This window comes from Pogoniulus pusillus, chromosome 34 (genome assembly GCF_015220805.1).
Source record: "Pogoniulus pusillus isolate bPogPus1 chromosome 34, bPogPus1.pri, whole genome shotgun sequence".
In the NCBI taxonomy this organism is placed as follows: domain Eukaryota; kingdom Metazoa; phylum Chordata; class Aves; order Piciformes; family Lybiidae; genus Pogoniulus; species Pogoniulus pusillus.
In genome coordinates this window covers 6,610,352-6,637,128 of record NC_087297.1, presented here as the reverse complement: position 1 = coordinate 6,637,128, position 26,777 = coordinate 6,610,352, and the positions used below count along the sequence as shown (strand labels likewise).

The following is a 26,777-nucleotide window of genomic DNA, read 5'->3' as shown; positions in this document are numbered from 1 at the left end:
TTTAATGTCTTCAGATGCAAAGCTTGTGCTGCAAGGCAGCCGTGCAAGCCCTCAGCCAGGATGACAAAGTGTGTGGCATTATAAAGCGTTTATATTCCTGCAGATCACTGCTTATTTTTAGCAGTGTCGTTGCTGTCAGTGAATGAGTCATGTTGGTCTGCACATTTTGCAGTGACTTGAATGTTAGCTTCTCAGCATTTGGAAGAGAACCTTAAAAGCTGGTTTGTTTTGTTGTTTGGGGTTTTGGTTTTCCTGTGTGACCTGCACAAGGTCCTGCTCTGGCAGTAGGGTTAGAAGATCTCCAGAGGTCCCCTCCAAACCCTAATATGCTGTGAACCTGTGAGTTGTTTCATGATTTTTCTTTAGGGGTTGGTGCTGAAAAGTCATTGCTGTCTTTGGCAAAGCAGAATTCATGCAACTTGTGTCAGTGTTGCTTTCTATATGGCTATGGGCTGAGGTGACAGTGCTCAGATCTTTCAAAACTGGAGTGGTCTTCTTCTCTACTCCTTTGTTCTGGAAAATCTAGAAATTGTACAGTGCTAAACCAAATTACAGTGTTGCTGTTGCTTACTTTTCTAAAGACACACTGTGATAGAGTTACAGAATGGTTTGGGTTAGAAGGGTCCATAAAGATCATCTGGTCCCAACCCTCCTGTCGTAGGCAGGGTCACCTTCCTTTAGCCCAGGTTGCCTAGCTTGGACATTTCCAGGGAGAGGACATCTATAACCTCCTTGGGCAACCTGTTCCAGAGTCTCAGCACCCTCACTGTAAATAACTTCTTGCTAATATCTAGGCAAATCTCTCCTCTTCCAGCTTCAATCCGTTCCCACTTGTTCTATCAGTACAAGCACTTGTAAAAAAGTCCCTCTCTAGCTTTTTGGGAGGTCAGTGCTTGCCTCAAAAGAAGTGAGTTTCTGTGCTGCAGCATTGCCATAAATAAACTCAGTCCCTGCTCCTAGCCAGCCTCTGTTTTCTCACCTGGTTCTCAAATCCTGCGAGTGAAAGTAGAACTTCGTCTCCAGACTTAGAGATGGAGATATCCTGCTCCCAGTCTTGCCCCAGTTGTTAACTATTAATTTGAGACTGGAGTGTTTACAGTGCCAGAGCCAAGATTTGCCAAATGTGGATGATCCAGTTTTGGAACTGGAAAGAATTATTAAAGAACTATTGGCATTTGGTGTAGGTGGTATTTAATAAGCATGGGGCTCCTGGTTAAGCAATTACCTGTTTTATAACTGTATCAACATGCAAAGACTTCTCCTTTCATGGTCAGCATTTGCTCTGCAATTGCCCTTCACCAGAAGTGGGCTTTGCAGCATTAGTAGTTTTCAGGAATTGTATGGAAATGGATCTTGTAATTAGAAGCTGCTAATACATCCTGTTGGCAGTGAGTAGCTGTGGCAGTGCCGCTTCAGTGCTGCCTGATGTTGTCATAGCATCAGAATTGTCAGGGCAGGAAGGCACCTCAAGGATCATCCAGTTCCAACCCCTCTGCTATGAGCAAGGACACCTCATGCTAGATCAAGTTGCTCAGAGCCACATCCAACCTGGCCTTAGAAGTTTCCAGAAATGAGGCTTCCACCACCTCCCTGGGCAACCTATGCCAGTGTCTCACCACCCTCATGGTAAAGAACTTCTTCTCAACATCCAATCTGCATCTACCCACTTCTAGCTTTGCTCCACTCCTCCCAGTCCTATCACTACCTGACATCCTAAGGAGTCCCTCATCAGCTTTCCTGTAGGCCCCCTTAAGATACCAAAAGGCCACAATAAGGACTTCTCCTCTCCAGACTGAACAGTCTGTCCAAATACTGGTTGCGGTCAGAGTGCTGATGGAGGACATCTTCTGTAGGAACACAGCAGCTGACGTTTCAGTTCAGAGGTGTGAGGCTTTTATTGTCAGGCAGGATGGGTGTTGACACTTTCTGCAGGGTTTAGGTGCTGTCAGCAAATCAAGGGTTTCTTAGTCTGGGGCGTTATTATGAATAAACTTGACTCATATTTTGGAAGGAGGTAGGCAACTTGGAGAAGGGTGGAGAGTTGCATGTGATAGTTCATTGCTTCTCTGACTTTCATTTGGGGGAAAAACCAACACAAGTAGTTGCCTGTTAATTCTTTGTAGTGGTTTAATTATATTGCAGGCATGTGGGGCGGGGAGGAGAGGCTGAGAAGATAGAGCTAATCCATATTTGATCATAAGAGACAAAACTGTTACTAAAGATGAGTGGCCTGCCTGCTCTGTTTTCTCATAGCGTCTGGGTTTTGTGTAAGCAGCAGTGTAGGAGTATGTTGAATAGGTGAGAACAGAGTTGCATAGTTGGTGGATGTGAGGACTGCTGAGTTCTCTCCCACATATTTAAAATGTGATTAATGAAAGGCTTGCGTAACTTATGTTTCTGAAGCTGGGGGGGGGGGAAATCAGATGGGATTTGGTGTGGTGGTTTTGCAAGGTAGAGTGAAGAGTGCGAAGGGCTACGTCTGGGTTGTGCCTGGGCTGGGCGCTGAGTTGTGTAGCTAGGGTCAGAGGTGTCTGCTGCCTTGAAAGGTCATAGAATCCCAAAATCATAGAATGGGTTTGAGTTGGAAAGGTCATCTGGTCCAGCCCTCTCTGCAGTAAATGACCAGGGGCATCTTCAACTAGGTCAGGCATCCAGTTCTAGGTCTCTCAGTTGAAGGACCTCATGGAACCGCTCAAGAGAGTGTGGCAAAGAGCCACAAAGATGCTGAAGGCAGTGGAATGCCTCCTCTGAGAGGAAAGGCTGAGGGAGCTGGGTCTCTCCTCTCCAGAAGGAAGCTGCTTTAATGGTAGTGAGCAAGTCTTACAGGGAGAGACAGACCAGAAGAAAATGGGAGAAAGAAGAGAGTATGTATTGCTGCCTTCTGCTGTCCTCGGTCACGTTTGACTCTTCCCTGTCCTTCCTGCCGTGGCATGGAGGCCATCATTAGCTGGGGGATATTGCAAGCCCATCAAACTCTTTGACAAGGAGCCTGTTACAGAGCAACCCCTGAAATCCAGCTTGCCCATAGTTGAGAAAGAGCAGGGCTTGGTAAGGACAAACCTGCTTGTGAGGGAGCCAGGGGGACTGTGAACTCCCCATTGCAACTGCTCCACCTTCTCTCCTGGGCTCAGTCTCCGGTGGCAAAGCATGAAGTTCGCTTCCGATGTAATCAGTTGGAGCAAATAATTGGTGTAGCAGGAGCTGTGGTTTCCAAGGTTCTGTTTAAAAAATACAGCTCCTTGCAGCTGGAAACTTAATTACGTAGTCACTCTTGGGCCTGCCTTAGTTAATCTCTTCTTACACTCACCTGTCCCACCCAGTTTTAGTGGAGTAACCACTCCAACAGATCATGGCATGTGAGCCCTGCCTGGAAGCACCTTTTCATAATGGGTGTCTTTATTTTCTTGAGAATATCTTTCTCAAACACTTGGAGGGTGACCTATGCTGTAACTATGTCCCTGCTGCAACCCTGGATGTAGAATCTTCTGGGTAACCTACACAGTGTGGGCAGAGGAAAAAAAAACAAACCAGATTCTTCAAAGTTGTTTCACCACTGTCTGTGAAACCAGTAAAAAAATGAGTTCTTCCCTTGGATGTCATTGCCTTTGTCTCTCTAATCCATTGTTTTATTGCCAGGGATTATAGAGAGCATGAATGTCACTTTCTGAGCTGAAACATGAGCTTCAGCTTAACACCACATGTTGTTGTTACTGGCGTCTCCCTCCAAACCTGTAAGCCTCTGTAGCAAGCTGAGGAGCATTGTCACACATTTCAGACCAGAACACAGGAGATGGTCGAGGTCAGATGATTTGGTGAAATTCAGTGGGAGTGTGACTCCTCTAACAAATATATCTGAATTTCCTTTGGATGTCACCAGGGAGGTCTCTCTGGTGTGCTGCATGGCAGCTTTGCTGCGCTGCCCTAGGCTTTGGGAGGTCCCTTCTCCCAGCACACTGCGGGTGACAGCAGTGGTGCTTCCCAAGGAGCAGGAACTGGTGTCAAGCAGCCTGTCTCCCTGGATGGGCTGCCAAGGTGTGACAGTTTGGGTGTCACCCACCCCCCCACACTTAAGAAAATCACCCAGACTAGACTCAGTGGCTGGAAATTAAGGAATGAAGTTATATTTACAGCTTAGCATGATATTCAAGCAGCTATTTACAATGTATACAGCTATATAGAATCATAGAATCAACCAGGTTGGAAGAGACCTCCAAGATCATCCAGTCCAACCTGTCACCCAGCCCTAACCAATCAACTAGACCATGGCACTAAGTGCCTCATCCAGTCTTTTCTTGAAGACCCCCAGGGACGGTGCCTCCACCACCTCCCTGGGCAGCCCATTCCAATGGGAAATCACTCTCTCTGGGAAGAACTTCTTCCTAATATCCAGCCTATACCTACCCTGGCACAACAAGTAATAGAGGAACACAACAGCCCTCCCAGAAACCTGAGTCCCCAGGAGGGGCTCCCAACCACCCTTCCACCTCCTTTCCACCCCTCTATCTAATCCCAGACTTTGCTTTATGTTCAAGGTGAGTTTGGAAGATTGGCCAGGGGGGTTAGAAAGCAGAAGGATTAGTTACACAGACAGCAGGTTAGGAAGAAAAGTGCAGGCAGCCAGAGGCACACAGCAAGTGTGTTATCTATGTTTGTGTTCTTGTATTTATGTATCTCAGCAAGCCTATGAGTGCAGTAGACATCACCATTGTTTCCTTTTCACAGCCTATAATCTAATTCTCACCAAAACATTCCAGCTAGCTTCAAACTAGCACACAAGGAACATTTGGAAACCAGTTCTTGAAATCTCCTACTTAGCTGGAAGCTACTTTCTGTGTTGTGAAGAAGGAGGAATCTTGGAAATGGTACCTTCCTAGGAGGGAGAGGCAATGATGCTGAGTGTAATGGTACTAAGAGGCAGTGTGCACCACCTTACCACCCTCCTACCCCACACTTCCCGTAACAGCAGTTGAACCAAAAGTGCAAAACAGGATCACTTTTTAAGGTTTAACAGACCGTGGGGTAACAGAGCCAGGGGGGACCATTTCATAGAATCAAAGAATCAACCAGGGTGGAAGCTCCAAGCTCATCCAGCCCAACCTGTCACCCAGCCCTATCCAGTCAACCAGACCATGGCACTAAGTGCCTCATCCAGGCTTTGCTTCAACACCTCCAGGGATGGCGACTCCACCACCTCCCTGGGCAGCCCATTCCAATGCCAATCACTCTCTCTGCCAACAACTTCTTCCTAACATCCAGCCTAGACCTGTCCTGGCACAGCTTGAGACTGTGTCCCCTTGTTCTCTTGCTGGGTGCCTGGCAGAAGAGACCACCCCCAGCTGGCTACAGCCTCCTTCATGTAGCTGTAGACAGCAATGAGCTCTGCCTTGAGCCTCCTCTTCTGCAGGCTGCACACCCCCAGCTTCCTCAGCCTCTCCTCACTGGGCCATGCTCCAGCCTCCTCACCAGCCTTGCTGCCCTTTCTTGACCTCTATGGGTTGGGATGGCTCTCTGCCTTGTTTAGCCAAATCCAAGTTTGTAGAGGGAACAAGCTGAACCCTGTGGCCAGAGAGCATTGGAGCAGATGGTTGTAATGGTCTCTTCTGATTTAAAACCCCAGAATTCTCACACACACCAGTTGCTGCGTTCTGAATCGTGTAGGAGGCTGCTTTCTGATAGAATGGGAGCATGAAATCAGGCAGGAATGGGGTGTGTAGTAGCTGTTGCCTACGGTGGAAAAGATTGCCTGGTGTGGGCAAAAAAAGGCTCAATGGGAAGTCTCTCCTCTGCAGAGACTGAACAGGGGAAATGTCTGCTGCCTCAGGCTCAGGAAAGTTTGTTCTTCCACTGGCTTTTAAGAATATCAGAGGATAGTGAAGAGAAAGTGCAGTTTTGAGTAGCTAAAGAGGATGGGTTTTGTCCAAACTTGATTCCAGGGCTAAACCACTTTATTTTTGGCTGTGAGTGCAGAGGGCTGGTGGGAGAGAAAGAAAATGAAATCTAAAGCTTAGTTATTCTTGGCCCATGTTTAATGTCTACGAAGTGTTCCTGGAAGTTCATGTGCCTGCTCTAAAGACACCTTGAGAGGCTGTTTGCTGTGTGTTTCCTGCAGGAGCATGCTGAGCAGGACTGCAGGGATGTGAGAGCAGGCTGCCATGGCACCCCCAGCTCAATGGCATCTTGTTCATGTGGCATGCCTGAGATCTATAGCTGGCACTTGGACTAGTCTGGCTCTTGCAGTTGCTGGAAAGCCAAGCAAAGCACTCTAGTCCTGACTGAGCACTGCAGGCAGTGAAGGAGGAGGGGAGGGTACTTGGCAGAAATGCAGGGGAATTGGTAGGGAGAGGGGAGTGAAAGAGAGCTGGAGCTCTGGTCGTGTTCGAGATGGCTTTGATGGATGCCAAAGTACAGGAGTATGTGAGAGGGCATTACAGAGACTAGCTAGACATTATCTGGCAGAGGTTCTAGTTGAAATTATCTTTGAGAGGGGACTTTGGTGTGTGTCAGTGTGTTGTTCTGATGTTATTGAGGAGAAAAAAACCACACCAAAACTAAGTGGCAGGATTAATTTTGGGCATAGGAATGGCTAATTTTAAACAGTGACTTGCCAAGGGATGGGATGTCAAAGCTGAGGGCTCTGTATCTGCAAGCATGATATGTAGTTGCTTCACGAGGATGAGCAAGATTCAGCTTCAGATGGTGGTAGTGTGATGTTGACCCTTCAACCTAGGAAAAATGTTGCCTTTCTCCCCCCGCCCCCCCTCTTTATTTCCAAAGCAAAAGAACTCTCAAGTATTCATACTCGGTGAGATAGGCAGACAGAAATAGAGATAGGAAAAGTCTGCTCATACAGAAAGCTGAAAAAGGAGCCCCAGAGCCACTGTTTAGTAATCTGGATTACCTCTAAGGTATGGTGTTCATATGCTGAATTGGTTTGTTTTACATTTCAGCCTGGAGAAGAGAAGGCTCCTGGGGGACTTCAGAGCAGCCTTCCAGTATTTGAAGAGGCTACAGGATAGCTGGAGAGGGATTTTGTAACAAGGCATGGAATGACAAGATGAGAGATAATGACTTCAAACTGAAGGAAGCCAAGTTATGCTGAGGGAGATACAGCCTGGATGTTAGGAGGAAGTTCTTGACAGAGAGAATGATTGGCATTAGAATGGGCTGCCCAGGGAAGTGGTGGAGTTGCTGTCCCTGGAGGTGTTGAAGGTGCCTGGATGGGCACTTAATGCCATGGTCTAGTTGGTTGGACAGGGCTGGGTGGTAGGTTGGAGTGGATGATCTTGGAGGTTTCTTCCAACCTGATTGATTCTGTGATTCTAAGCTCAATTTAGATGAGATGTTAGGCAGAAATTCTTCCCTATGAGGGCAGTGAGGCACTGGAACAAGTTACCCAGAGGAGTTGTGGAGGCTCCAGCCTGGCAGTGTTCAAAGCCAGGCTGGATGTGGCCTTGAGGATCCTGGTCCCATAAGAGATGTCCCTGCCCATGGCAGGGGGTTGAAACGAGATGATCGTTAAGGTCCCTTCCAACCCACCCCATTCTATGGGTCTGTTATTCTGTGTTTGGTTCCTGTGAGGTAAAATGCTTGGCTGGCACAAGTGAGCACTGTGTAGAATTTCAATGAATTGGATTTTTAAATGTCAGAACATCTGGGGGGGGAAAAAAAAAGTAAAGAGCCATAGGAAAACTTCACAGCAAGCATTTTGTTCTTCTTTGTTCCTGCAGTAAGTGTGGTGTTATTTAAAACCTCTCCCTCTGTTCTGCAGGTGAAACTGTGGAAGGCCTGCGAGAGAGTGATTACCTTCTGATTCACTCGTGTCGGCAGTGGACGACAATCACAGCTCACAGTCTGGAGGAAGGCCACTACGTCATAGGGCCAAAGATAGAAATCCCTGTGCATTATGCAGGTAAAGCTATTGTTGACCTGAAATACCAATTCCAAGGGAATGACTTCTCTGTCGCTTTCCTTGTCAAAGCGAAGCTCAGCCTCTGATGCCAGTGCCTGTGACTTAACTAATCATGTTACAGAGCAGACTGACTCCCAGGGCTGCTCCTAGATGTGTTCCACTGGGCAGCACGTTCTCAGAACATGTAGCTATGTGGAATTGCTTCAATTTGAGTATAATTAATACAACTCATCTGTGAATGAGGTGACAAAAGTGCACAAGTTTGAAAACACCTTGAAATTCAGTTAAGGATGGAATGAGTTTTACACTTCATTGCATATTCAGGCTGGAGGGGATTTTTGTTTAAGATTCCCATGTTAAAAGCCAAGGACCTTTTGTAATAATACTACAGGTTTACACTGATGCTGCTCAGTAGTTCCTTGTGAGTCTCTTTCTGATTATTTTGGGATGATGCAGTAATGTTGTTCCAGCCAATCCCTATTTTGCTTTAAGACTGCAAATCATTTTTGCTTTTCTAGGAAATTATTTTTAATATTGGATCCTGCTGTTCAGTGTCACTCACAAACTGAGTAGAACAATACCAGATGGTAGCTGAAGATGAGCCAGCAGTGTGCCCAGGTGGCCAAGAGAGCCAACGGCATCTTGGCCTGTATTGGGAACAGTGTGGCCAGTAGGACAAGGGAGGTTATTCTGCCCCTGGGCTCAGCACTGGTCAGGCCACAGCTTGAGTGCTGTGTCCAGTTCTTGGCTCCTCAATTCAAGAGGAGGTGCTGGAATGTGTCCAGAGAAGGGTGATGTAGCTGGTGAGGGGCCTGGAACAAAAATGCTGTGAGGAGAGGCTGAGGGAGCTGGGGGTTTTGAGCCTGGAGAAGAGGAGGCTCAGGGGTGACCTCATTGCTGTCTACAACTACCTGAAGGGAGGCTGTAGCCAGGTGGGGTTGGTCTCTTCTGCCAGGCACCCAGCAAGAGAACAAGGGGACACAGTCTCAAGCTGTGCCAGGACAGGTCTAGGCTGGATGTTAGGAGAAGTTGTTGGCAGAGAGAGTGATTGGCATTGGAATGGGCTGCCCAGGGAGGTGGTGGAGTTGCCGTCCCTGGAGGTGTTCAGCAAAAGCCTGGCTGAGGCACTTAGTGCCATGGTGTAGTTGACTGGCTAGGGCTGGGTGCTAGTTTGGGCTGGCTAAGCTTGGAGGTGTCTTCCTCCAAGAATCAACCTAGTTGATTCTATGATTCTATATGAGTAGGCAACACTTACCTTACTGCTGAAGGAACCTTTAAAAAGCTGGAAAGTGTGAATGGAAGGGGAAATGTGGGCTTAGTGTTTTACTTGCTCTTCTGTGTAGCCAGTTGTCAGCTGAGTAATCTGCTCAGGTTATGTTTTACTTAGTGTTCCATGTAGCAGGTTCTCTAATGAGTAACCTACTTGATTCTCTGGTGGTCATCTTTAAAATGCTGGTGCAGTGAGGGTGTGCTGAATTGTATAACAGCAGACCAAAATGTCATATTTCCATCTCATTAGTGCTGCAACTTCAGTGATGAAACTTCCACCAGTTGCCTTCTTACTGTTTCTGCTTGGGGTTCATTTCTGTCAAGTTAATTGTTTTAAGACATGCTTAAAAGCTTTGGTCTGGTGGCATGTAGTGTCATCATCATGGAACCACAGAGTGCTTTGGGTTGGAAGTGACCTCTAAAGGTCATCTAGTCCAACCTCCCTGCAGTGAGCAGGGACATCCTCCACTAGATTAGGTTGTTCAGGGCCTTGTAAAGCCTGACCTTGAATATGGAATCACAGAATGGTTTAGGCTGGAAGGGACCTCAAACTCATCCAGTTCCAACCCCCCACCATAGGCAGGGACACTTGCCACTAGAACAGGTCACTCAAGGCTTCATCCAACCTGGCCTTGAACACCTCCAGGGAGGGAGCAACCACAGCCTCCCTGGGCAACCTGTTGCAGTGTTCCACCATCCTCATAGTGAAGAGCTTGTGCCTAACATCCAATTTGAGTTTCCTCTTCTCTCATCTCAAACCATTGCTCCTCATCCTCTCGCTCCAGGCCTATGGAAACAAGTCCCTCCCCAGTTTTCTTGTAGCCCACTTCAGGTACTGGAAAGCTACTATTAGGTCTCCTCACAGGATGTTAGGGATTGGAAGGGACCTCAGTGGATCATTGAGTCCAACCACGCTGCCAGAGCAGGACCACAGAATCTTGTGCAGGTCGCCCAGGAACACATCCAGACAGGTCTTGAAAGCCTGCAGAGGAGGAGTCTTCCCAGAGCCTTCTCTCCTCCAGACTGAACAACCCCAACTCCCTCAGCCTGTCCTTGTAGCAGCAGGGTTCCAGCCTCTTGATCATTTTTGTGACCCTCCTTTGACCCACTCCACCAGGTCTGTATCCTTCCTGTGCCTGGGGCTCCAGAGCTGGGCACAGTACTCCATGTGAGGTCTCACAGGAGCAGAGAGAAGTGGCAGGATCACCTCTCTGGCTGTGCTGGCCACACTGCTGCCATTGGGTTTCTAGGCTGCAAGCACACCCTGTTGGCTCATGTCCACCTTCTCATCCACCAGAACTCCCAAGTTCTTTTTTGCAGGGCTGCTTTCTATCACCTCATCCCCCAGCTTGTGTTGATAATGACTTTAGAACCTCTCTGAATTTTTCTTAGTATAAAGTTTGTAGTGCTTGTCCTTGCTAACATAGATTTTTAATGTATTTCTTTTTTCACACCTCCTGGCTGCAAAAGCTTCGGTGCTGAGGCCAGATAAACACTTCACTTCCTTCAAACTGAATGCTGCATTTTAAAATCCTCACTGTGATTCCTGGAAGAAGGAGAACAGAAAATCAAATGGTTATTGGCATGAAAGAAAGCTGGATCTTAAGGGTTTTACTAAAGCTTGACTCTTAATCTTTAAAGAAATTAACAAAGATCTACTAAGGCTTTTCTGACTTCTCATGCTCCATTCATTCATAGCTTAAATCTACACAAATACCACCAAAAGGAGAATCTCCCCCCTAAGATACTGAAAAAATGTACTTTTCTTCCTGGCTTGTGTCAATGCAGGAAGAAAATGTATGTTTAGTTGAAAGAACGTTTTGCTGTCAAACAGTCGTCAGAAAAAGTCATTAATAAGATGGAAATGGTGGAAAGTTCAAACACTGCCATGTAGTGAGAGCATTTGCTGAGTATGTGGTGGGCTCAGATGCTGTCCAGGAACTTCACAGAATTGGTCAGTGCTCACTTGCACTACCACAGCATGGCCCATCAGGGCTTGCCTACAAGAAAGGAGAGATGAGTCTGAACTCGTGAAAGTTTAGTTGGCCAAGTACTGCAATCTGATGCTTGGATCCTGACATCTAAACATGCTTAGAAATGACTTCCATACCCTAAAGATTAGTAAATGCTGCTGTGGAGTACCATGCAGAGATGTATGAGCTAACACCGAGTGTGCTTTCAGTGCTGCATTGTGCAGTGCCTCATGTTCGGTGTTTTTGGGATCCAGCAACTCCTGCTGGAGAGGCACAGTTTAATGCAGGTGCCTAAGAAGATAAGGCACCTTACTAAGAAGGCTTGCTGGGCTGGCTGCTGACCCAACACAGTTGTGCAGCCAGCTCTGGAGCTAGCTGGGGCATCTGCTCTGTGGTGGGCTCTGGGAAGACTGGGAGGTGGGACTGCTCCAGAATCCTTAGCTGTGTGAGGAGGATGTGTTGCTGCCAAAAGGTAGTGCCATCAGCTGGCATGATGAGCTGGCTGCACAGCCTGCCCTGTGCATCCCAGAGGGTTCCATCTTTGCAGAAAGCACAGCTAGAAGAGTCAGCAGAATGTTTATGTGGGATGCAGCCATTAAATTTTGGGGTTTAAAGGAGGGATTCTATGTCTTCATAGGCAAAGGTTTGTAAACTGTATTGCTGTGTGACTTTATGCTTAGGCATGTTTTAATTTCATACTTGTCAAGTAAAATGCAGTGCCTACCAGGGTGACCCTTGGAAATGGAACTTAAGAGGTCATTAAAATGACTTTCTAGGTTTGCTTGGGCTTTAATTGAATAACTTCTTTTAACCCCCAGCAGTATTTTAAGGTAGCAAGTGGCAGCATGACTCTGGTTTCAGCAGCTGAATAGGAAAGGAAGTTGATAGTTCTGTTACTCTCTTGAGATGATGGTTTTAAATGTCACATAGTCATCGCTCACACGAGTATAAAGTAAAGCTTATTTTGCTACTTGCTAAATCAGGTTTTGATGCACTTACGAAACCTAAATACAATAAAGTCTTTCAAAGAAGGAAAGTGCTTTATTTTACATGGAGGGAACCTCAGTTCTGCAGTCATTTCCCTACTGGGAAGCTGCTACCCTGATTGTTTCTGTTGAGGATGGCTGATGTGGCTTATTTTTGCTGTTGCTGTCAAAGAACAGTCATATATGACAGCTGTTAGTCAAACCATTCCCTCTAGAATACTCTTTCCAGTCTGCTTCTCTTCAGAGTAAAAGTTAAAGTTAATATGGCATGGAGTTCAGTTTTCATATAATTAAAACCAAGTGGCTAATGCATGTCTGGCTCCTGAAACAAAAGAAGTCTTCACGTGCATTCAGAACAGGGAATAGCTGAGCATTGCTGTCCTGTCTTGGCATGAGAGAATGGACTTCACCAGGCTCCACGGTAAACTGTCAGAGCAGGGGAACGTTCTTTTGGTGTCCTGTGCTTTGCTCAGGTGCACAATGCACACTCAGTACTTAGAGGAAGCTCTTTTCAGCTTTCTGTCTGAGCTAGTTTTGTGTTGCTGCTGATACTGTGATAGCCCTAATGCTAAATTTCTCCTCTAGAAGGGTGTATTTATCATCCATACCCTCCAGCTGATGTCAGAATATCACTGCTAGCTTTGATTTCAGCAGCACTGCAATTTTTACCTTGATAAATATCTCCCTTAGCCTCTGGAAAACAGTGTTTTCTGACCTGGATTGGGAAGATTCAGGGCATGTTGGTATCTTGCAGAATTAGACTCACTGTGCTGCTGCCTGTCAAGAGGAGCACCTCTCATTGCTCTGCAGAGGTACCTGTGTGGGATTCTGTGTCACAGGGGTGTGGATGACTGCATTTCAGATGTATTCTGTCACTGAAAGCATTGTCCAGGGGACTGATTATTGTGGCCCTCAGGCACTGTCTGACCCTTCTTGTGTTACTTTCCAGGGCTATAGAGCTCAAAACTGGCATAAGTAATTTTTAAGATTCATCATCTCAAACCACAGAAGTCTTCTGCTCTGACTCAAGCTGGCCCAGGTTCATCTGTTGTAGATGCCTGTGGTAGGAGGCCACAATTCCTTGTGCATACTACTGATTTGAAAGCTGATGGAGTTGGATGTGGTCACTTAAAACTTGTTGTGTGGGAAAAGTGACCCAGAGGGCTGTGGAGAGACCCACGTGTGTGTATGTGTACCCCCACTTAAGCAGTGTTCAAAGACTCTGCTGGTATTGCTGAGTGTATGCAATGAAAGAAAAAGTACTTTGGGATGGGTTGGCAGCATCTTGATTGTTTTGTCCCAGATAATCACAAAGGATGTCAAAAAAGGATGGCAAGGAGGTTAGAGGGAAAAGAGGTTAGGTGGATGAGAGAGTTAAAGGCAGAGTCAGCCACAGAGAGCAGACTGCCAGAAAGAAGGCACAGCCCAAAGTGAGAGCTGAGCAGTGTGTGAGAAGTGTCTTATCTATATTTTGACTAGTTGTGTTTCTCAGCAGAGGAATGGTTGATACAGGGCACAGTTGTTTTTCTTCTGTCTTCTCGCAGCTAAGGATTTAATTTCTCTCAGTGAAATATTTCAGTTAGTCTCAAACTAGCACAGCTGCATCCAGTGTGGCCTTAAAAACACCTCCAGGGAGGGACATACACAACCTCCCTGGGCAACTTATTCCAGTATCACCACCCTTGTGCTGAAGAACTTCTTCCTGAGATTTAGTCTAACTCTACCCTCCCTCAGCTTGAAACCATTCCACCATTCCTTCTTGTCCTGTCACTGGACCTCCTTATGAGAAGTCCCTCTCCAGCCTTCCTGTAGGATCCCTTCAGCCATTGGCAAGCAGCTCTAAGGTCCCCTTGGATGGAGCCTTCTCTTCTCCAGGCTGAGCATCCCAGCTCCCTCAGCCTATCCTGGTGGCAGGGCTGCCTTTCTTTAAGCCTCTACTCAGCTTTGCGCAGGGCTGGGAAGGAATGCCTCCTGTGTCACTGCTGCCATTCCTGTGCTGATGGGAGGCAGCTAAGAGAGAAAATGCTTTCCTGAAGACAGTAGAAAGTAACACCCTGTTCCAGGGTGTGCCACCCGAGCACATCCGGGGTGTTCCCATGAGCTCACACCCCCGCAGCGCCTGTGTGCGGGTGCCAGCGCAGGGTGCCCTGTCTGCTTGCTTACCCAAGTGGGTGATAGCTTTCTTAATGTCTTTTACACAGCCCTGGCACGTGAACCTTCCCAGGTGGGGTGCCAGATGGGGGTGAGTCAGAAGTCCCTTCTCTGGTGCTGGAACTGGTGCACAATGAAGGTCCTACCCAAACCTGTTCTTGCTGGTTTGGTTTGTTAATGGTGGAGCAGTGCCTCATGGGCCTGTTCTTCCTTGTGCCCTGCTAGCATGGGGGAAGACTCTCTCTGCAGGCCCTCTCAAGAGGAGACTTGTCTTTGCAGTGGTGGAGCATGAGAGCACCCTGAGAGTTTGCACTGTGCAGCTGCAGAGGTGTCTCTCCTGTCCCAAGACATGCCTGCCTCCAGGACACTCTGCAATCTCAGCAGAACCACTGCTGCCTGCTCTGAGATACTCAGAGCTTGGAATCATTGAACAGAATCACAGAATCAGTCAGGGTTGGAAGGGACCACAAGGATCAGCTAGTTCCAACCCCCCTGCCATGCCCAGGGACACCCTACCCTAGATGAGGCTGGCCAGAGCCTCCTCAAGGAGAAGTATGGTGTGAGTTAGACATCTCCTAGCTGTCTTGAGATGGTTACAGTATCTACCCTGAACCTGATGCATCCAGTGATCACAGGATGTTAAAGGTTGGATGGGACCTACATGGACCATTGAATCCAACTCTCCTGCCAGAGCAGGACCATACAATCTATCTCAGTCACACAGGAACACATCCAGACAGGTCCCGAAAGTCTCCAGAGAAACAGACTCCACAGCCTCTCTGAGGAGCCTGTTCCAGTGCTCTGTGACCCTTACAGTAAAGAAGTTCTTCCTCAAGTTGGGGTGGAACTGCCTGTGATGTAGTTTGTAGCCATTACCCAGTGTCTGAAAGAGTTTGGATTTTTACTTCTCTTAGACAACTTAGGTGTTTGTAGTATGTTTGGCATATTGCACATTGCTCTGAGAGAAGAGCAAAGATGAGACTTTCATTTAATTGACAGCTTTATGGTATCTGCTGCCAACTTGTGTTACTCTGGGGACAGAGGAGGTGCTTCCTTGGCATGGTCAGTTTAGATTCTTTGCTACCCCAGGTGCAATTTAATGCTGCCTGCTGGTCAAGGAAGGTGGTGCTGGACAAAGAGCCCTTTGTCTGGGACTTAGCTTCCCTGGGAGCAGTAGGTGGTGTCAGGGAGAGCTGTGCATGTTCTTTTGTCAGAGTGGAGCTCTACACCTCTGGTGGGGTGATCTTGAAGTTCAAAGAGATGGGTGAGATCTAAGACAGGGAGGGACACCGCTGTGGAGGAGGGAACTGCAGCCAACAGGTCCTACACCACTCCCTGGTATGAAATGCATTTTGTCAGTTTGTGTTTTGCTTTGAACTTAACCTGCCACCCAACTACCACATCGTTCTCCTGGGGCTTTTGTGCTGTGTTAGCTGAGTGTAATTTCTGGAGAACAGGACCTGAATGCAGCTCTTCTGTGAGAGGCAGGCTGCTGTGAGTCTGTGGGCTGGTGAACCATTAATGAATCTATGTCCTCAGAAGAAAACCAAGGTAAAAAAAATCATCCCATTAATGTTGGCCCATTGATCCAGCCTATCCAAGTCCCTCTGAAGAGCCTCTCTACCCTCATTCAAATCAGCACTGCCACCTAACTTGGTGTCATCTGCAAACTTACCGATGACACTCTCCATGCCTGAATCAAGGTCATCAATAAAAAGAAGTGATCCCAGTGTAAGCTTCCCCTCATTTGAAAGACTCCTAAGATTTGCCACAACATTGAACTTGGTGTTTTGTTTGTGAGACTGGAAGGGGAGTAGGAGGAGAGAGGAGGGAAAACTTGCAGCTCCTACAGCTGATGATTCCAAGTATCGCTTGCTCCTCTCAGACTTCCACGGTTCTTGGCTGTTACTCTGAAGTCTGCAAACTTGAAACTTGCTGAAATGGAGCTGTGACCTTACAAGCATTCACCATAAGGTGAGGTGTGTTTTGTTTGCTTGTTTCAGATCTGTGGGCGGCAAAGAAGCCAATCAGAGTCACGTCTATTAGGAAGAAGCTCTAGAGGATTGTACAGAAGAAATTCACTGGGGAGGAATGACTTTTGGAGAGATTGCAATTGAGGGAAGGGTAGAGTAGCAGCCAGGAAACTGGTTCCCAGAAGACTGGGAGATGAGCTGAATCACACAGGATTTGCTTGGCACTGCGTACATTACTTTGCCTTAGCTCTTGGCAGGGCTCGTCTGCATGGTGCTACAAAGACTTAAGTGCTTGGGAGAAGGGTCTTAAAAGCTGCCTAAGTTAACCACAAGGAAGTTGAGAGGAGAAGGTTTATTCCCTGCTGGGGTATCCGAGGTGTATTTAGGGCTGTACTCAAGATTCCGGTCCTATTCCATTAAGTGCCTGCTACAAGGAAAGTGGGAATGTGGTTCCTGAGTTCCAAGAGGAAGCTGTTCTCTTTCATGAGGTATGACTTAAGCACTTAAAAGGCAGGAGGTGCATGAACACTAGAGCCTGCCTAGATGGTTAGCTCTTGCCAGTGAAGTTGGGGCAGGGATGAGCTGCTTGTTTCTAGGCTCTGAACAAGGCATGAATTAAGTGTGAAGCTGCTTCACCCTTTCGTACCTTAAGGGAGATGTTCAGATGCACAGAAAACCATACAGATGAAAAACTCTCTGGGCAGTTAGAAGCTCAAAGAGGATCTGTTAGCCTGTGGTCTGTAATTGCAAGTCTGGAACTTCACACCTGTTCTCCTAAAGTAGGAACTGCACAGATGTAATGCCACCCAGCTGGCCTGTAAGGTGACTCTTGATGAGAGAAGACAGTAAGAGGAGGAGGGTGTGAAGGCTGTGGTCACCATGTATGAAGTCCATGCTTACTTCTGTGCAAACCTTGAGGGGAAAAAAAATATCAAATCTGAGTTGAAAAGAGGTAGAGAATCAGAACTGGTTAGGTTGGGAAAGACCTGTAAGATCAAATCTAACCATAAAATGTTTTGAGTTGGCAGATACCTATGGCTAACAAAGCCTTTAGGTTCACCACCTGCTTAACTCTGGGCTGTGAAGTGAGGGGTTGTGTTTTCATGTGAGCAGAGTAGCTACTGCATAGGAAAGCAAGCATGTCACTGCTGCAAGATCTTAACAAGGAGTGATGCAGTTGCCACCCTAACTCCCCCATGGCTCTTGCTCTTACCTGGATGGCAGTGCATGCTAGCAGCAAGTGCAGACTTCTGCAGGGAATCTTCCATTCTTAGGGGATTTGGGTGTGGTTTGCTGCATGCCTCTGGGCTTTTAAACTTCATTTGGCTGTCTCTCCTGCCTTTGGTTTCACTTTGTCTCAAGTTCATCCACTTTTTTTCCCTTGCTGATGCTCTGACTTGTTACATGGCTTAAATCTATATGGGAGTTTTTGAAGGGAAAAAATGCTCTGAGCTTCCTATGATTATTCTAAGAGGTCCCTATTAAACTGGCTGTCATTTTTGCTTCCTGGGCCTGGAGGGGGAACTGTTCCAACTGAGCTAACATGGCAAACGAGGAAGGCAAAACTTAGGAGTGTCTTTGCCTTCTGTAAATACAGGACCCTGCTGGCAAGAATGTAGAGCAGGAGTTTTGATAGGTCGTGTGCGTTTGGGGAGGGAGCTGCAGAGAAATCTGTCACCCAGGATGATGTCATCTTGTGAATTTTTGGATGCCCAAACAGACTATTTTCTTCCCCCTGGAGCCAGTGTTTGCTGTTCAAAACAACTGATAGGAAGTGTGGTAGGAATTCTTGGGTCAGCATCCTCCCCATGGAAACCAGCACACTCCATGTCTGGGAACGGGAGCCGGTCACGTCAGCGCAGCCTCTTAAAGCAACTGACATCACGAGTGTCTTAAGCCTTGACTGAACTACTGTACCAATTGGTGCCAACAGGAAAATAAACCCCTGCTATTTAAGCCATGTATAACTCTGTTTATATGGAGAATGTAATTTGTGTGTTTAATTTAGCCTGTGATCCAAGACAGTAATTCGGCTGTGTCAGGGAAAGGCACTTCTGTGAGCTTTGAAACTTCGAGGAGTGGAAAAACTGGCTTCTTTCTGTCCTGGGCTGTGCTGCTGAGAGTGTTTTCTGTGCTCAGCTGGCAGAGATTAACTTGATTCAGTGTGTGTGTGTGTGTGAAGCTATTAGCACTAATAGCAAAGGTGACCATTATTAACTGGGTAGGAGAAACAGGAGCATTTAACTTCCCATGCTGAAGGACCTGAGCATTCAAGGGGAAACTGAAGCCTTTGCTTACTCCCCGCACAGCTTTCTGTGCAGACATGAAGCTCTGTGTCTTCCACCTGTTCCCTTTACTGTAGGTGAGACTCATCTCTTCTTTTGAACCTGGGTGCAGTGTGAGAGCAGGGCCAAAGAAGGAAATGTGGTGTATGTGTACATGCTGTACAGGGGCTGCCACATGTGTCTGCAAACTGGGAATGCCTGACTGCTGAGCCACCTGTCACAAAGTCTGCAGTGCTGACAGATGTTGCTGTGGCCTTGGGTGCTCCATAGCCTATAGAGAGTGAGAAAGGCCTTTGAAATCTAATTGTTGAAGTTATGCTTTTCAGGGGAGTCACCTTCACAGCATGCTCTTTAACTATTTGTCACCGCTTCAACCTTTTCTGGTTCATCTCACACGAATTCTGCATTGCAGCAGACCGGGAACAGCCAGCCAGGGCTGGCTGGCTGCACAAGGGTTGCTGGAATAATGCAAGCCAGCTGCATCTGCTCTGGCTGCCTTGTTTTGTGGTGCTCACCTGATCTCTCTCCCAGTGTGTGTGGACCAGCTCATCATGGGAAAGGTCCTGAGTTTGTCGTGGTAGCTGCACAGGTGTGTGAACAGGGAATGGGGACATGTGATTAGGATGCACAGTCACATCTGAAGGTTCCTGAAGGTCTTCATCAAAATGATGAGAAGTGCATTTGTTGTCTTCTGCCAGAAGAATAAGTTCAGGATGTTTAAACTTGTGAACACAGGCAAGTGTGGGATATGTGTCTATGGAGGGTGTTCAGCCAGGAGTATTGATAGGAGAGGGCTGTCTGTAATGAAATGCTTCATGGCCTTTGTATTTCCAAACTCAAGGGATAAAGGCTGTGTAGACCAAGTGGGAAAAGTGAAACCTTGCTGAGATGGATGGACAAAGGTGACTTGCATAATCCAATTCTTTAGTTACCACGTGGCTGCCAATTTAATCACCAGGGTTCAAAGTGTGGGGAGAATTAAGGTGTTGGTGACACCAGTGGCATCTCCAGATAAAAAAATAACAACAAAGTAATGTTGTGTTTAGGATTTGTGGATCTGAGTTGAAGAATTCTTACCAGTATGACTTGGAAACCTAGAACCAGGTTGTGTCCAGTTCTGGGCTCCTCAATACAAGAGAGATGTTGAGATAATGGAACGTGTCCAGAAAACGGCAATGAAGCTGGTGGGGAGCCTGGAGCAGAGCCCTGTGAGGAGAGGCTGAGGGAGCTGGGGGTGTGCAGCCTGCAGCAGAGGAGGCTCAGGGCAGAGCTCATTGCTGTCTACAGCTGCCTGCAGAGAGGCTGTAGCCAGGTGGGGTTGGTCTCTTCTGCCAGGCACCTGGCAACAGAACAAGGGGACACAGTCTCAAGTTGTGCCAGGGGAGGTCTAGGCTGGATGTTAGGAGGAATTTGTTGGCAGAGAGAGTGATTGGCATTGGAATGGGCTGCCCAGGGAGGTGGTGGAGTCACTGTCCCTGGAGGTGTTGAAGCAAAGCCTGGCTGGGGCACTTAGTGCCATGTTCAAGTCGATTGGATAGGGCTGGGTGATAGATTGGACTGGATGATCTTGGAGGTGACTTCTAAGCTGGTTAAAAGAATAAAATACAATAAGCAGTTGCTGGGAAGGATGTGTCCTTCCCTAGGGGAAGGGTTACAGCATGTGCTACAGTGTGGGATGCAAAATACTCCTGAGTGGGAATGAGAATTGCAGTGTGATAATGCATCAATTTTAACCTCTTCTAGAGGTTGTTTGGATACTGGATGAAGGAAATGGTCATTATTTGAACTGCTCATGGTGTCAGCTTTTTCCTGTGACAAGTGTTCAGATCCTCCAGGAAGACAGTTGCTATAGAAACATAATAAACTTTCTAACTAAAATTAATGGAGGACCTGATTTTTTACTTCAGAGTGGTAGTGTCTTCAAACAGCATGTAAACAGAAGAGAGGCTGACATTTACATTAAGATTTAGCATGCATATGTTCTTATCTGAAAACCTGCTGTATCTGACTTGAAAAGAGAGGCTGAGAGATGCACTTGAAATCCAAAGGGGTCGGGGGCTTGGGAATGATTTGGTGCTTTCCATTCTGTCAATTTGATTCTTCTTGGGTGACCACCCCACTGCAGAGAGCTGTTGGATGCCTGTGGATTACCTGTGTCTGTCTGCTGGTGTGGTACTACCCACACATCTAAAGATGCTGGAGGAGAGGGAAGTGATCCAAGACAGCCAGCATGGTTTCACCAAGGGCAGGTCCTGCCTGACCAACCTAGTGGCCTTCTGTAGTGAAGCGACTACAGGGATGTTGTCTGCCTGGACTCCTTTAAGGCCTTTGTCGTGGTCCTTCACAACATGCTTCTCTCTAAACCTGGGAGATACAAATTTAATGAGTGGACTGTTTGGTGGAGAAGGAATTGCTTGGATGGTCACCTCCAGAGGGTAGTGGTCAACAGCTCAGTGTCTGGATGGAAATTGGTGACAAGCGATGTCACTCAGGGGTCTATACTGGGGCTGGTGAAGGTCATGTTGGATGGGGTCTGAGCAACCTGATCTAGTTACAGATGTCCCAGTTTATTGGAGAGGGGTTGGACTAGATGGCTTTTAAAGATCCCTTCCAACCCAAAGTGTTCTGTGATTTTACAGACCCAAAGTTCTGCAAGAGAGGTTCTAAATAGGTGGTTGTGCTGCCTTCCCAAGATGGGAGCAGAGTGCACAGACGTCTCAGTGACAGACAAGCTTGGCTGATCTTGTAAGCTGATACTCTTGTAAGCTTTAGTCATCTTCCTGCATGTGGGAATGAGCAGAGGAAATACTATGGCAGTAGCAAGGAGGGAGAGATGATGGTGGAGGGAGGGAGTGGGTGGCAGTGGAGGGCAGGAGCAGGAAGAGGTGGTGGGGCTAGGGCTCTGTTATGGGAGGTTGGAAGATGCCAGCCTTGCCAGGATGAGGTGCTCTGCTCGTCCAGCTTTGGAATCAGGACCCTGGTGTCTGACTGGTAATCCCTTTGAGCACCAACTGGTTCTCAGTGCTCTGATGCTTAGGAAGAATTCTGGTACCATTTTAACGAGAAGTTGCTTTGCTGATCTGCGTCTCTGGTTAGAACTCTAATGACTAGAATTAGTCTGTCTAGAAGAAAGAGACATATGGCAAGCAAATGGCCCTTTTTAATGAGCCTCCCACTCAGCAGTTGGCTGCTTATCCAGTTTGTGTGTGGCACAGTCTTAGAGCAGCATCTCATTGCCAGAAAAATAAAAGAATCCTGCAACCTTTTGGTGAGTTTTCTTTCAGGGGGGGAGGAACAGATCAAAATGTATTAGAGAAAGACAAAGAGACAAAGCCTCACATTAGTTTCCTCAACAGTTTGTTACCAAAACTATAAGGAGATGTTCCAGAACCTGGTTCAGAAAGCTGGAAAGCATCCAGTTCTTTGTCCCTCAATGGTGGCTGGGTACTCTATGTACCTTCTTAGAGCAATGTGGGGTTTTCTAATGATCAAATACAACAACATCATCGTACCTGACTTCTGAAAGGCTGCAGGAAGCAGTTGCAGCTAGTTTATAAAATCCTGTTAGAATTAACTTCATTAAACACTTGATGGAAAATAGTGTGTTTGCTAGCCAGCAGTGGCTCTGGAGGATTGATGAGTCCATTGTTCCTAAACTGTAGGTGCCACCGGTATGGGAGCATGAAATTTATGGTGACTGGTTTGTGCTGCTAGGAACAGCTGCGTGGCTGATCCAAGAGAAGTCCATTGCCAAGGTGTAGCTCTGGACGGAGTCATGCAAGTAAAAATGAACTTACTTTGTTGATGCCAAAGTTCCTCATTCAGCCTAGTGACTTTAGGTGAACTTGTAGCAAGTTCTGTCCTTGGAGACTTAGCCTGCTGAAGTGGCCTGGCCTCTGTGTTGTTGCAGTGACTTCCAATATTGAATCTAGTGTTGGTGTCTGCCCTCATATTGGAGTTAGTTTGTGCATAGCAAATAGAGAAGATCTTGCTTTCCATCATCCAGCTATGGACCCTGCTGAAGCTGTGCCTCATATGATGTGCAACAGTGCTGTTTTTCCTTCTCTCTGTGATTTCCATCACTTCTCCCAGTCACTCAGTCATTGCTTTGAAACTGCAGAGTACTTGGCCACCCTCTGCATGCAGTTAACATTGCCCAGCCCTTGGATAGAGAGAGAGAACTGCTTGAGCAGGCTTTGGCTTGGAGCACTGCTGCTGTATGCTGGTTTGGTTGGGTCCTTGTCACTGTAAGAAAGAAGCTGGTGAAATATTTCTGTTAGAAAGGGAGATGTGTTTCAAATCTGTTCAGTGGGACTGCCTGCAAGAGGAGTTCACTGGGGTGGTTGCAGCAGCACAGGGCACCTAACCCTTCACCTGGTACTATTTACTCTATCTTTAGTTGCCATGAATAAAATTCCTGTTGCTCTTTCAGAAGAGGAAGGGAAGCTATTAGCAGCAACAACTGTGCACATCCAGCTCTTCTGATAAGATACGAGGTAGTAATTGCAACTGAAAATAACTTCTGTCAGTCCGTCCTGTTAGCTGCGCAGTTGTTATCTAAGCAGCCTGGAAACAGAGCTGTGCTGCTAGCCTCAGACACTACCAGGTCTGGTGGCTGACAGACTGCTTTGAAATCTGGGGATGAGCTTTTCAGCTGGCCAGCACAGCCTGGGTGGGATTTCTCAGGCTGTTCATCTGCAGCCTCACAGACGCTCCTCCAACTGTGTGCGTCTAGCAGCGACTCTTGCGAAGTTCTCCTTCCTCAGACCTCACCTGGCTTCTTGCCAGCTGAGCCCATGGGCACAAACCTTTTCTCTGTCAAACTGCTGGTGAGACATTTCTAGCTGGGCAATGTGGACAAGGAAAAGGGGGAGGCATTTGACTCTCTGTATTTGCCAGGTCATATTATCATTGCAAGGTGTGAGTTATAGCCACTATAAATACACACGAATGCCAGGTCCCACTTCGATTTGATTCCCGAGGTGTCTCTGTGCCAGAAAGCAGACTACTTCCTGATGCCTTTTCTCTGTGTTTGAGCAGTAAAAAACATTCAATGTGAACAAGTGAATTTATTTTTGAGGGGAAAATGTAAATACAGAACAAGGGGACGCAGTCTCAAGTGGTACCAGGGGAGGTCTAGGCTGGATGTTAGGAGGAAGTTGTTGGCAGAGAGAGTGATTGGCATTGGAATGAGCTGCCCAGGGAGGTGGTGGAGTCTCCATCCCTGGAGGTGTTGAAGCAAAGCCTGGCTGAGGCACTTAGTGCCATGGTCTAGTTGTTGTCTGGGGCTGGGTGCTAGGTTGGACTGGATGATCTTGTAGGGGTCTTCCAACCTGGTTGATTCTACGATTTTAAGTTACTTACTCTGACAGGCAAGTAACTCAAAAAAGCAATGCAGCAACATTGCCTACCAAACTGTAGCATTTCAGGGCTATGAAAATCCAAGTTCCTCAGGTTTTATACACAGACCCAGTATATCAGTGCTTCTGACAGGACTGCTCTGCCCAAATCAGTAGCATGATGTATCTGTTGCCTTTAGTACACTACCACTTCTTTTGGTGTTGATCTCTTTCACCTCTAAATGCCTGCTATGCCTGTGAACTGCCGTGACGGGTGGGAGCTGTGCTGTGGATGAAGAGGAACCCTCCTTTATCTTCAGAACCATGTGTGCTGTATGTGCATATTTCTGCTGTTTGCTGTTGTGTGTGGCCATGGTGAGTATTGCTTGGTTTTTCCACGCTTTGTAATTGCTGCTCCAGTCCCTGTGATCTTTTAGATGCATTCATAAAATAAAGTGGAGGAGGAAATGCACATTAGTGCCTGGGGCCTCACCTGGAGCAGCAGGACGTCTTGCTCTCCCAAATCTGAGCTGCAAGTTTCAGCTGTTGAGTTTTGAAAGGCAGAACTTGAGTAATACTTGGTCCTCTTCATAGTATCCCTGTGTGGATAGCTCTTGGGAGAGCTAAAATGCTGAACCTGGTTGGTTAGCGTTTGCCCTAGGCTTTGGTATCGTTGCCTTCAAACGAAATCAACAATAGAAACAGCCCAAAAGGGGATGGTTTTGGCAGAGGAGGCTTTTCATTTTTTGCTTTCCTTAGTTGGAGTGATGATCTTGGGAATGGAGACAGAACACTTTGACTAGCACTGCTATAAATATTAGTCTTCCCTCACGGAATTCTCTGTACTAAACAAATACAACTGTTCAACAAAAATGGTATCCTTTTATGTGAGGAACCATTAAAATGAATACAAACACCCTCCTACCTATGTCCTCAAACAGTTTCTTTGAAATGGACTTAAAAATAACTTTGTGTGTTGTTTTGGGGGCTGTCTGTAGCATGCAGCCACAGCTCTGTGTTGGGTTGTGCTAGAACATGTCGTAGAATCATAGAATCGTTTTGGTTGGGAAAGACCTCTAAGATCATCCAGTTCTGGAGCCCCTGTTACGAGAGGGATGTGGAGATGCTGGAGCGTGTCCAGAGAAGGGCCAGGAGGATGCTCAGAGGGCTGCAGCAGCTCTGCTGTGAGCACAGACTGAGGGAGTTGGGGCTGTTCAGTCTGAAGAAGAGAAGGCTCCCAGGTGACCTTCTTGTGGCCTTCCAGGATCTGAAGGGGGCTACAAAAAAGCTGGGGAAAAACTTTTCAGGATGTCAGGGAGTAACAGGATTAGGGGCAATGGAGCGAAGCTGGAGATGGGTAGGTTCAGGCTGGAAGTGAGGAGTAAGTTGTTGAGCACGAGAGTGGTGAGAGGCTGGAATGGGTTGCCCAGGGAGATGGTTGTGGCCCCATTCCTGGAGGTGTTTAAGGCCAGGCTGGATGAGGCTGTGTGCAGCCTGATCTAGGGTAGGGTGTCCCTGGCCATGGCAAGAGGGTTGGGACTAGGTGATCCTTGTGGTCCCTTCCAACCCTGACTGATTCTATGGTTCTATGATCATCGAGTCCAACCATCAGCTTACCACCTTGGCCATGAAGCTACAAGCAAGGAAATAAAAGGAAGCAACGTGGGTGAGTTCCAGTCCTTTGAACACCATGCCCAGGATCTGGGGGCTCACTTCTGTGCGAGGAGCCAGGTGCTACAGGTGGGAAGGTTTTTAAATCAAAAGGTTTTTCAAAATCAAAAGCATGTTGCTTTAAACTTTGGAACTTAGCAGATGTAGGAGAATGTTCATCTATATCTCTATAGAAATAAATTACAGCAAAATCAGTTTAGTGCCCAAGGGTGGATGGAGCTAATGCAGTTATGAAGATGCTTGCTTTAGCTGATTCCATATTAAGTGCAGTTCAGATATAATGGCAGCAACAACAACAGAAATATGATTCCATATTAAATGTAGGTTTGTTATAATGGCAGCAGCAACAAAAATGTGTGCTCACAGAATGTAAATACAGTTACTAATTTTAAATGCACTGATTTGGTTACTTCCAGCCACCCAAGGCAGTAGATCTGCGTGTGCTGAGTTTTGGAGCACTAAATATAGATTCTTTACTCTTAGCTGCTGTGGCTCAAAAATGCTGTAGGAGTGCAGAACAGTGTAAATGTGGTTTGCACAGAAAAGAGCAGGTGCAAGACCACATACAAAGGACTTGTATTATTTAATAAGAGCACCTCTTCTTGTAAGAGCTGGGCTGCAGACTGTTTGAACCATATCCAATCAAATATTTGGAAACAGATGCACTCAACTGTTGTTTGTCCTCTCTTCCCTCCCTGTGGATATAATTGCACATATTAAAGCTAGTTAATTCTGTATAATAATGTTTTAGCTGAAAAAAAAAATCCCCTAAACAACAACAGAAACACCCAAAAAGGAACCACACCCAGACTCTTGCTTTCCTTGTACCTGGTTTTGTGGCCGTGTAGATTTAAGGAGGTTTTAGTTATGGATGGAATGAAGAAGTCAGTAACAGTGCAGAAATCAGTAACACAGGAGATGTAAAATCCCACAGTGACCTCATTGTTGTCTATAACTACCTGAAGGGAGGCTGTAGCCAGGTGGGGTTGGGCTCTTCTGCCAGGCAACCAGCACCAGAACAAGGGGACACAAACTCAAGTTGTGCCAGGGGAGGTCTAGGCTGGATGTTAGGAGAAAGTTGTTGGCAGAGAGAGTGATTGGCATTGGAATGGGCTGCCCAGGGAGGTGATGGAGTCACTGTCCCTAGAGGTGTTCAAGAAAAGCCTGGATGGGGAACTTAGTGCCTGCCATGGTGTAGTTGATTGGAAAGGGCTGGTGGTA

At 46.9% G+C, this 26,777-nt stretch overlaps 1 protein-coding gene across 3 annotated transcripts in view; it reads left to right on the top strand.

The window, feature by feature from the left end:
• GAREM1 (GRB2 associated regulator of MAPK1 subtype 1) overlaps nt 1-26,777 on the top strand; it is a 108,087-nt gene that overhangs the window by 18,380 nt on the left and 62,930 nt on the right. For 2 of the 3 annotated variants that reach the window (XM_064170700.1, XM_064170699.1), the window contains exon 2: nt 7,769-7,909. In XM_064170700.1, the coding sequence (XP_064026770.1) occupies nt 7,769-7,909 (141 nt within the window). Of the gene's footprint in view, nt 1-7,768; nt 7,910-26,777 lie in introns of those variants that run through there. The other variant, XM_064170701.1, reaches the window with a different exon arrangement.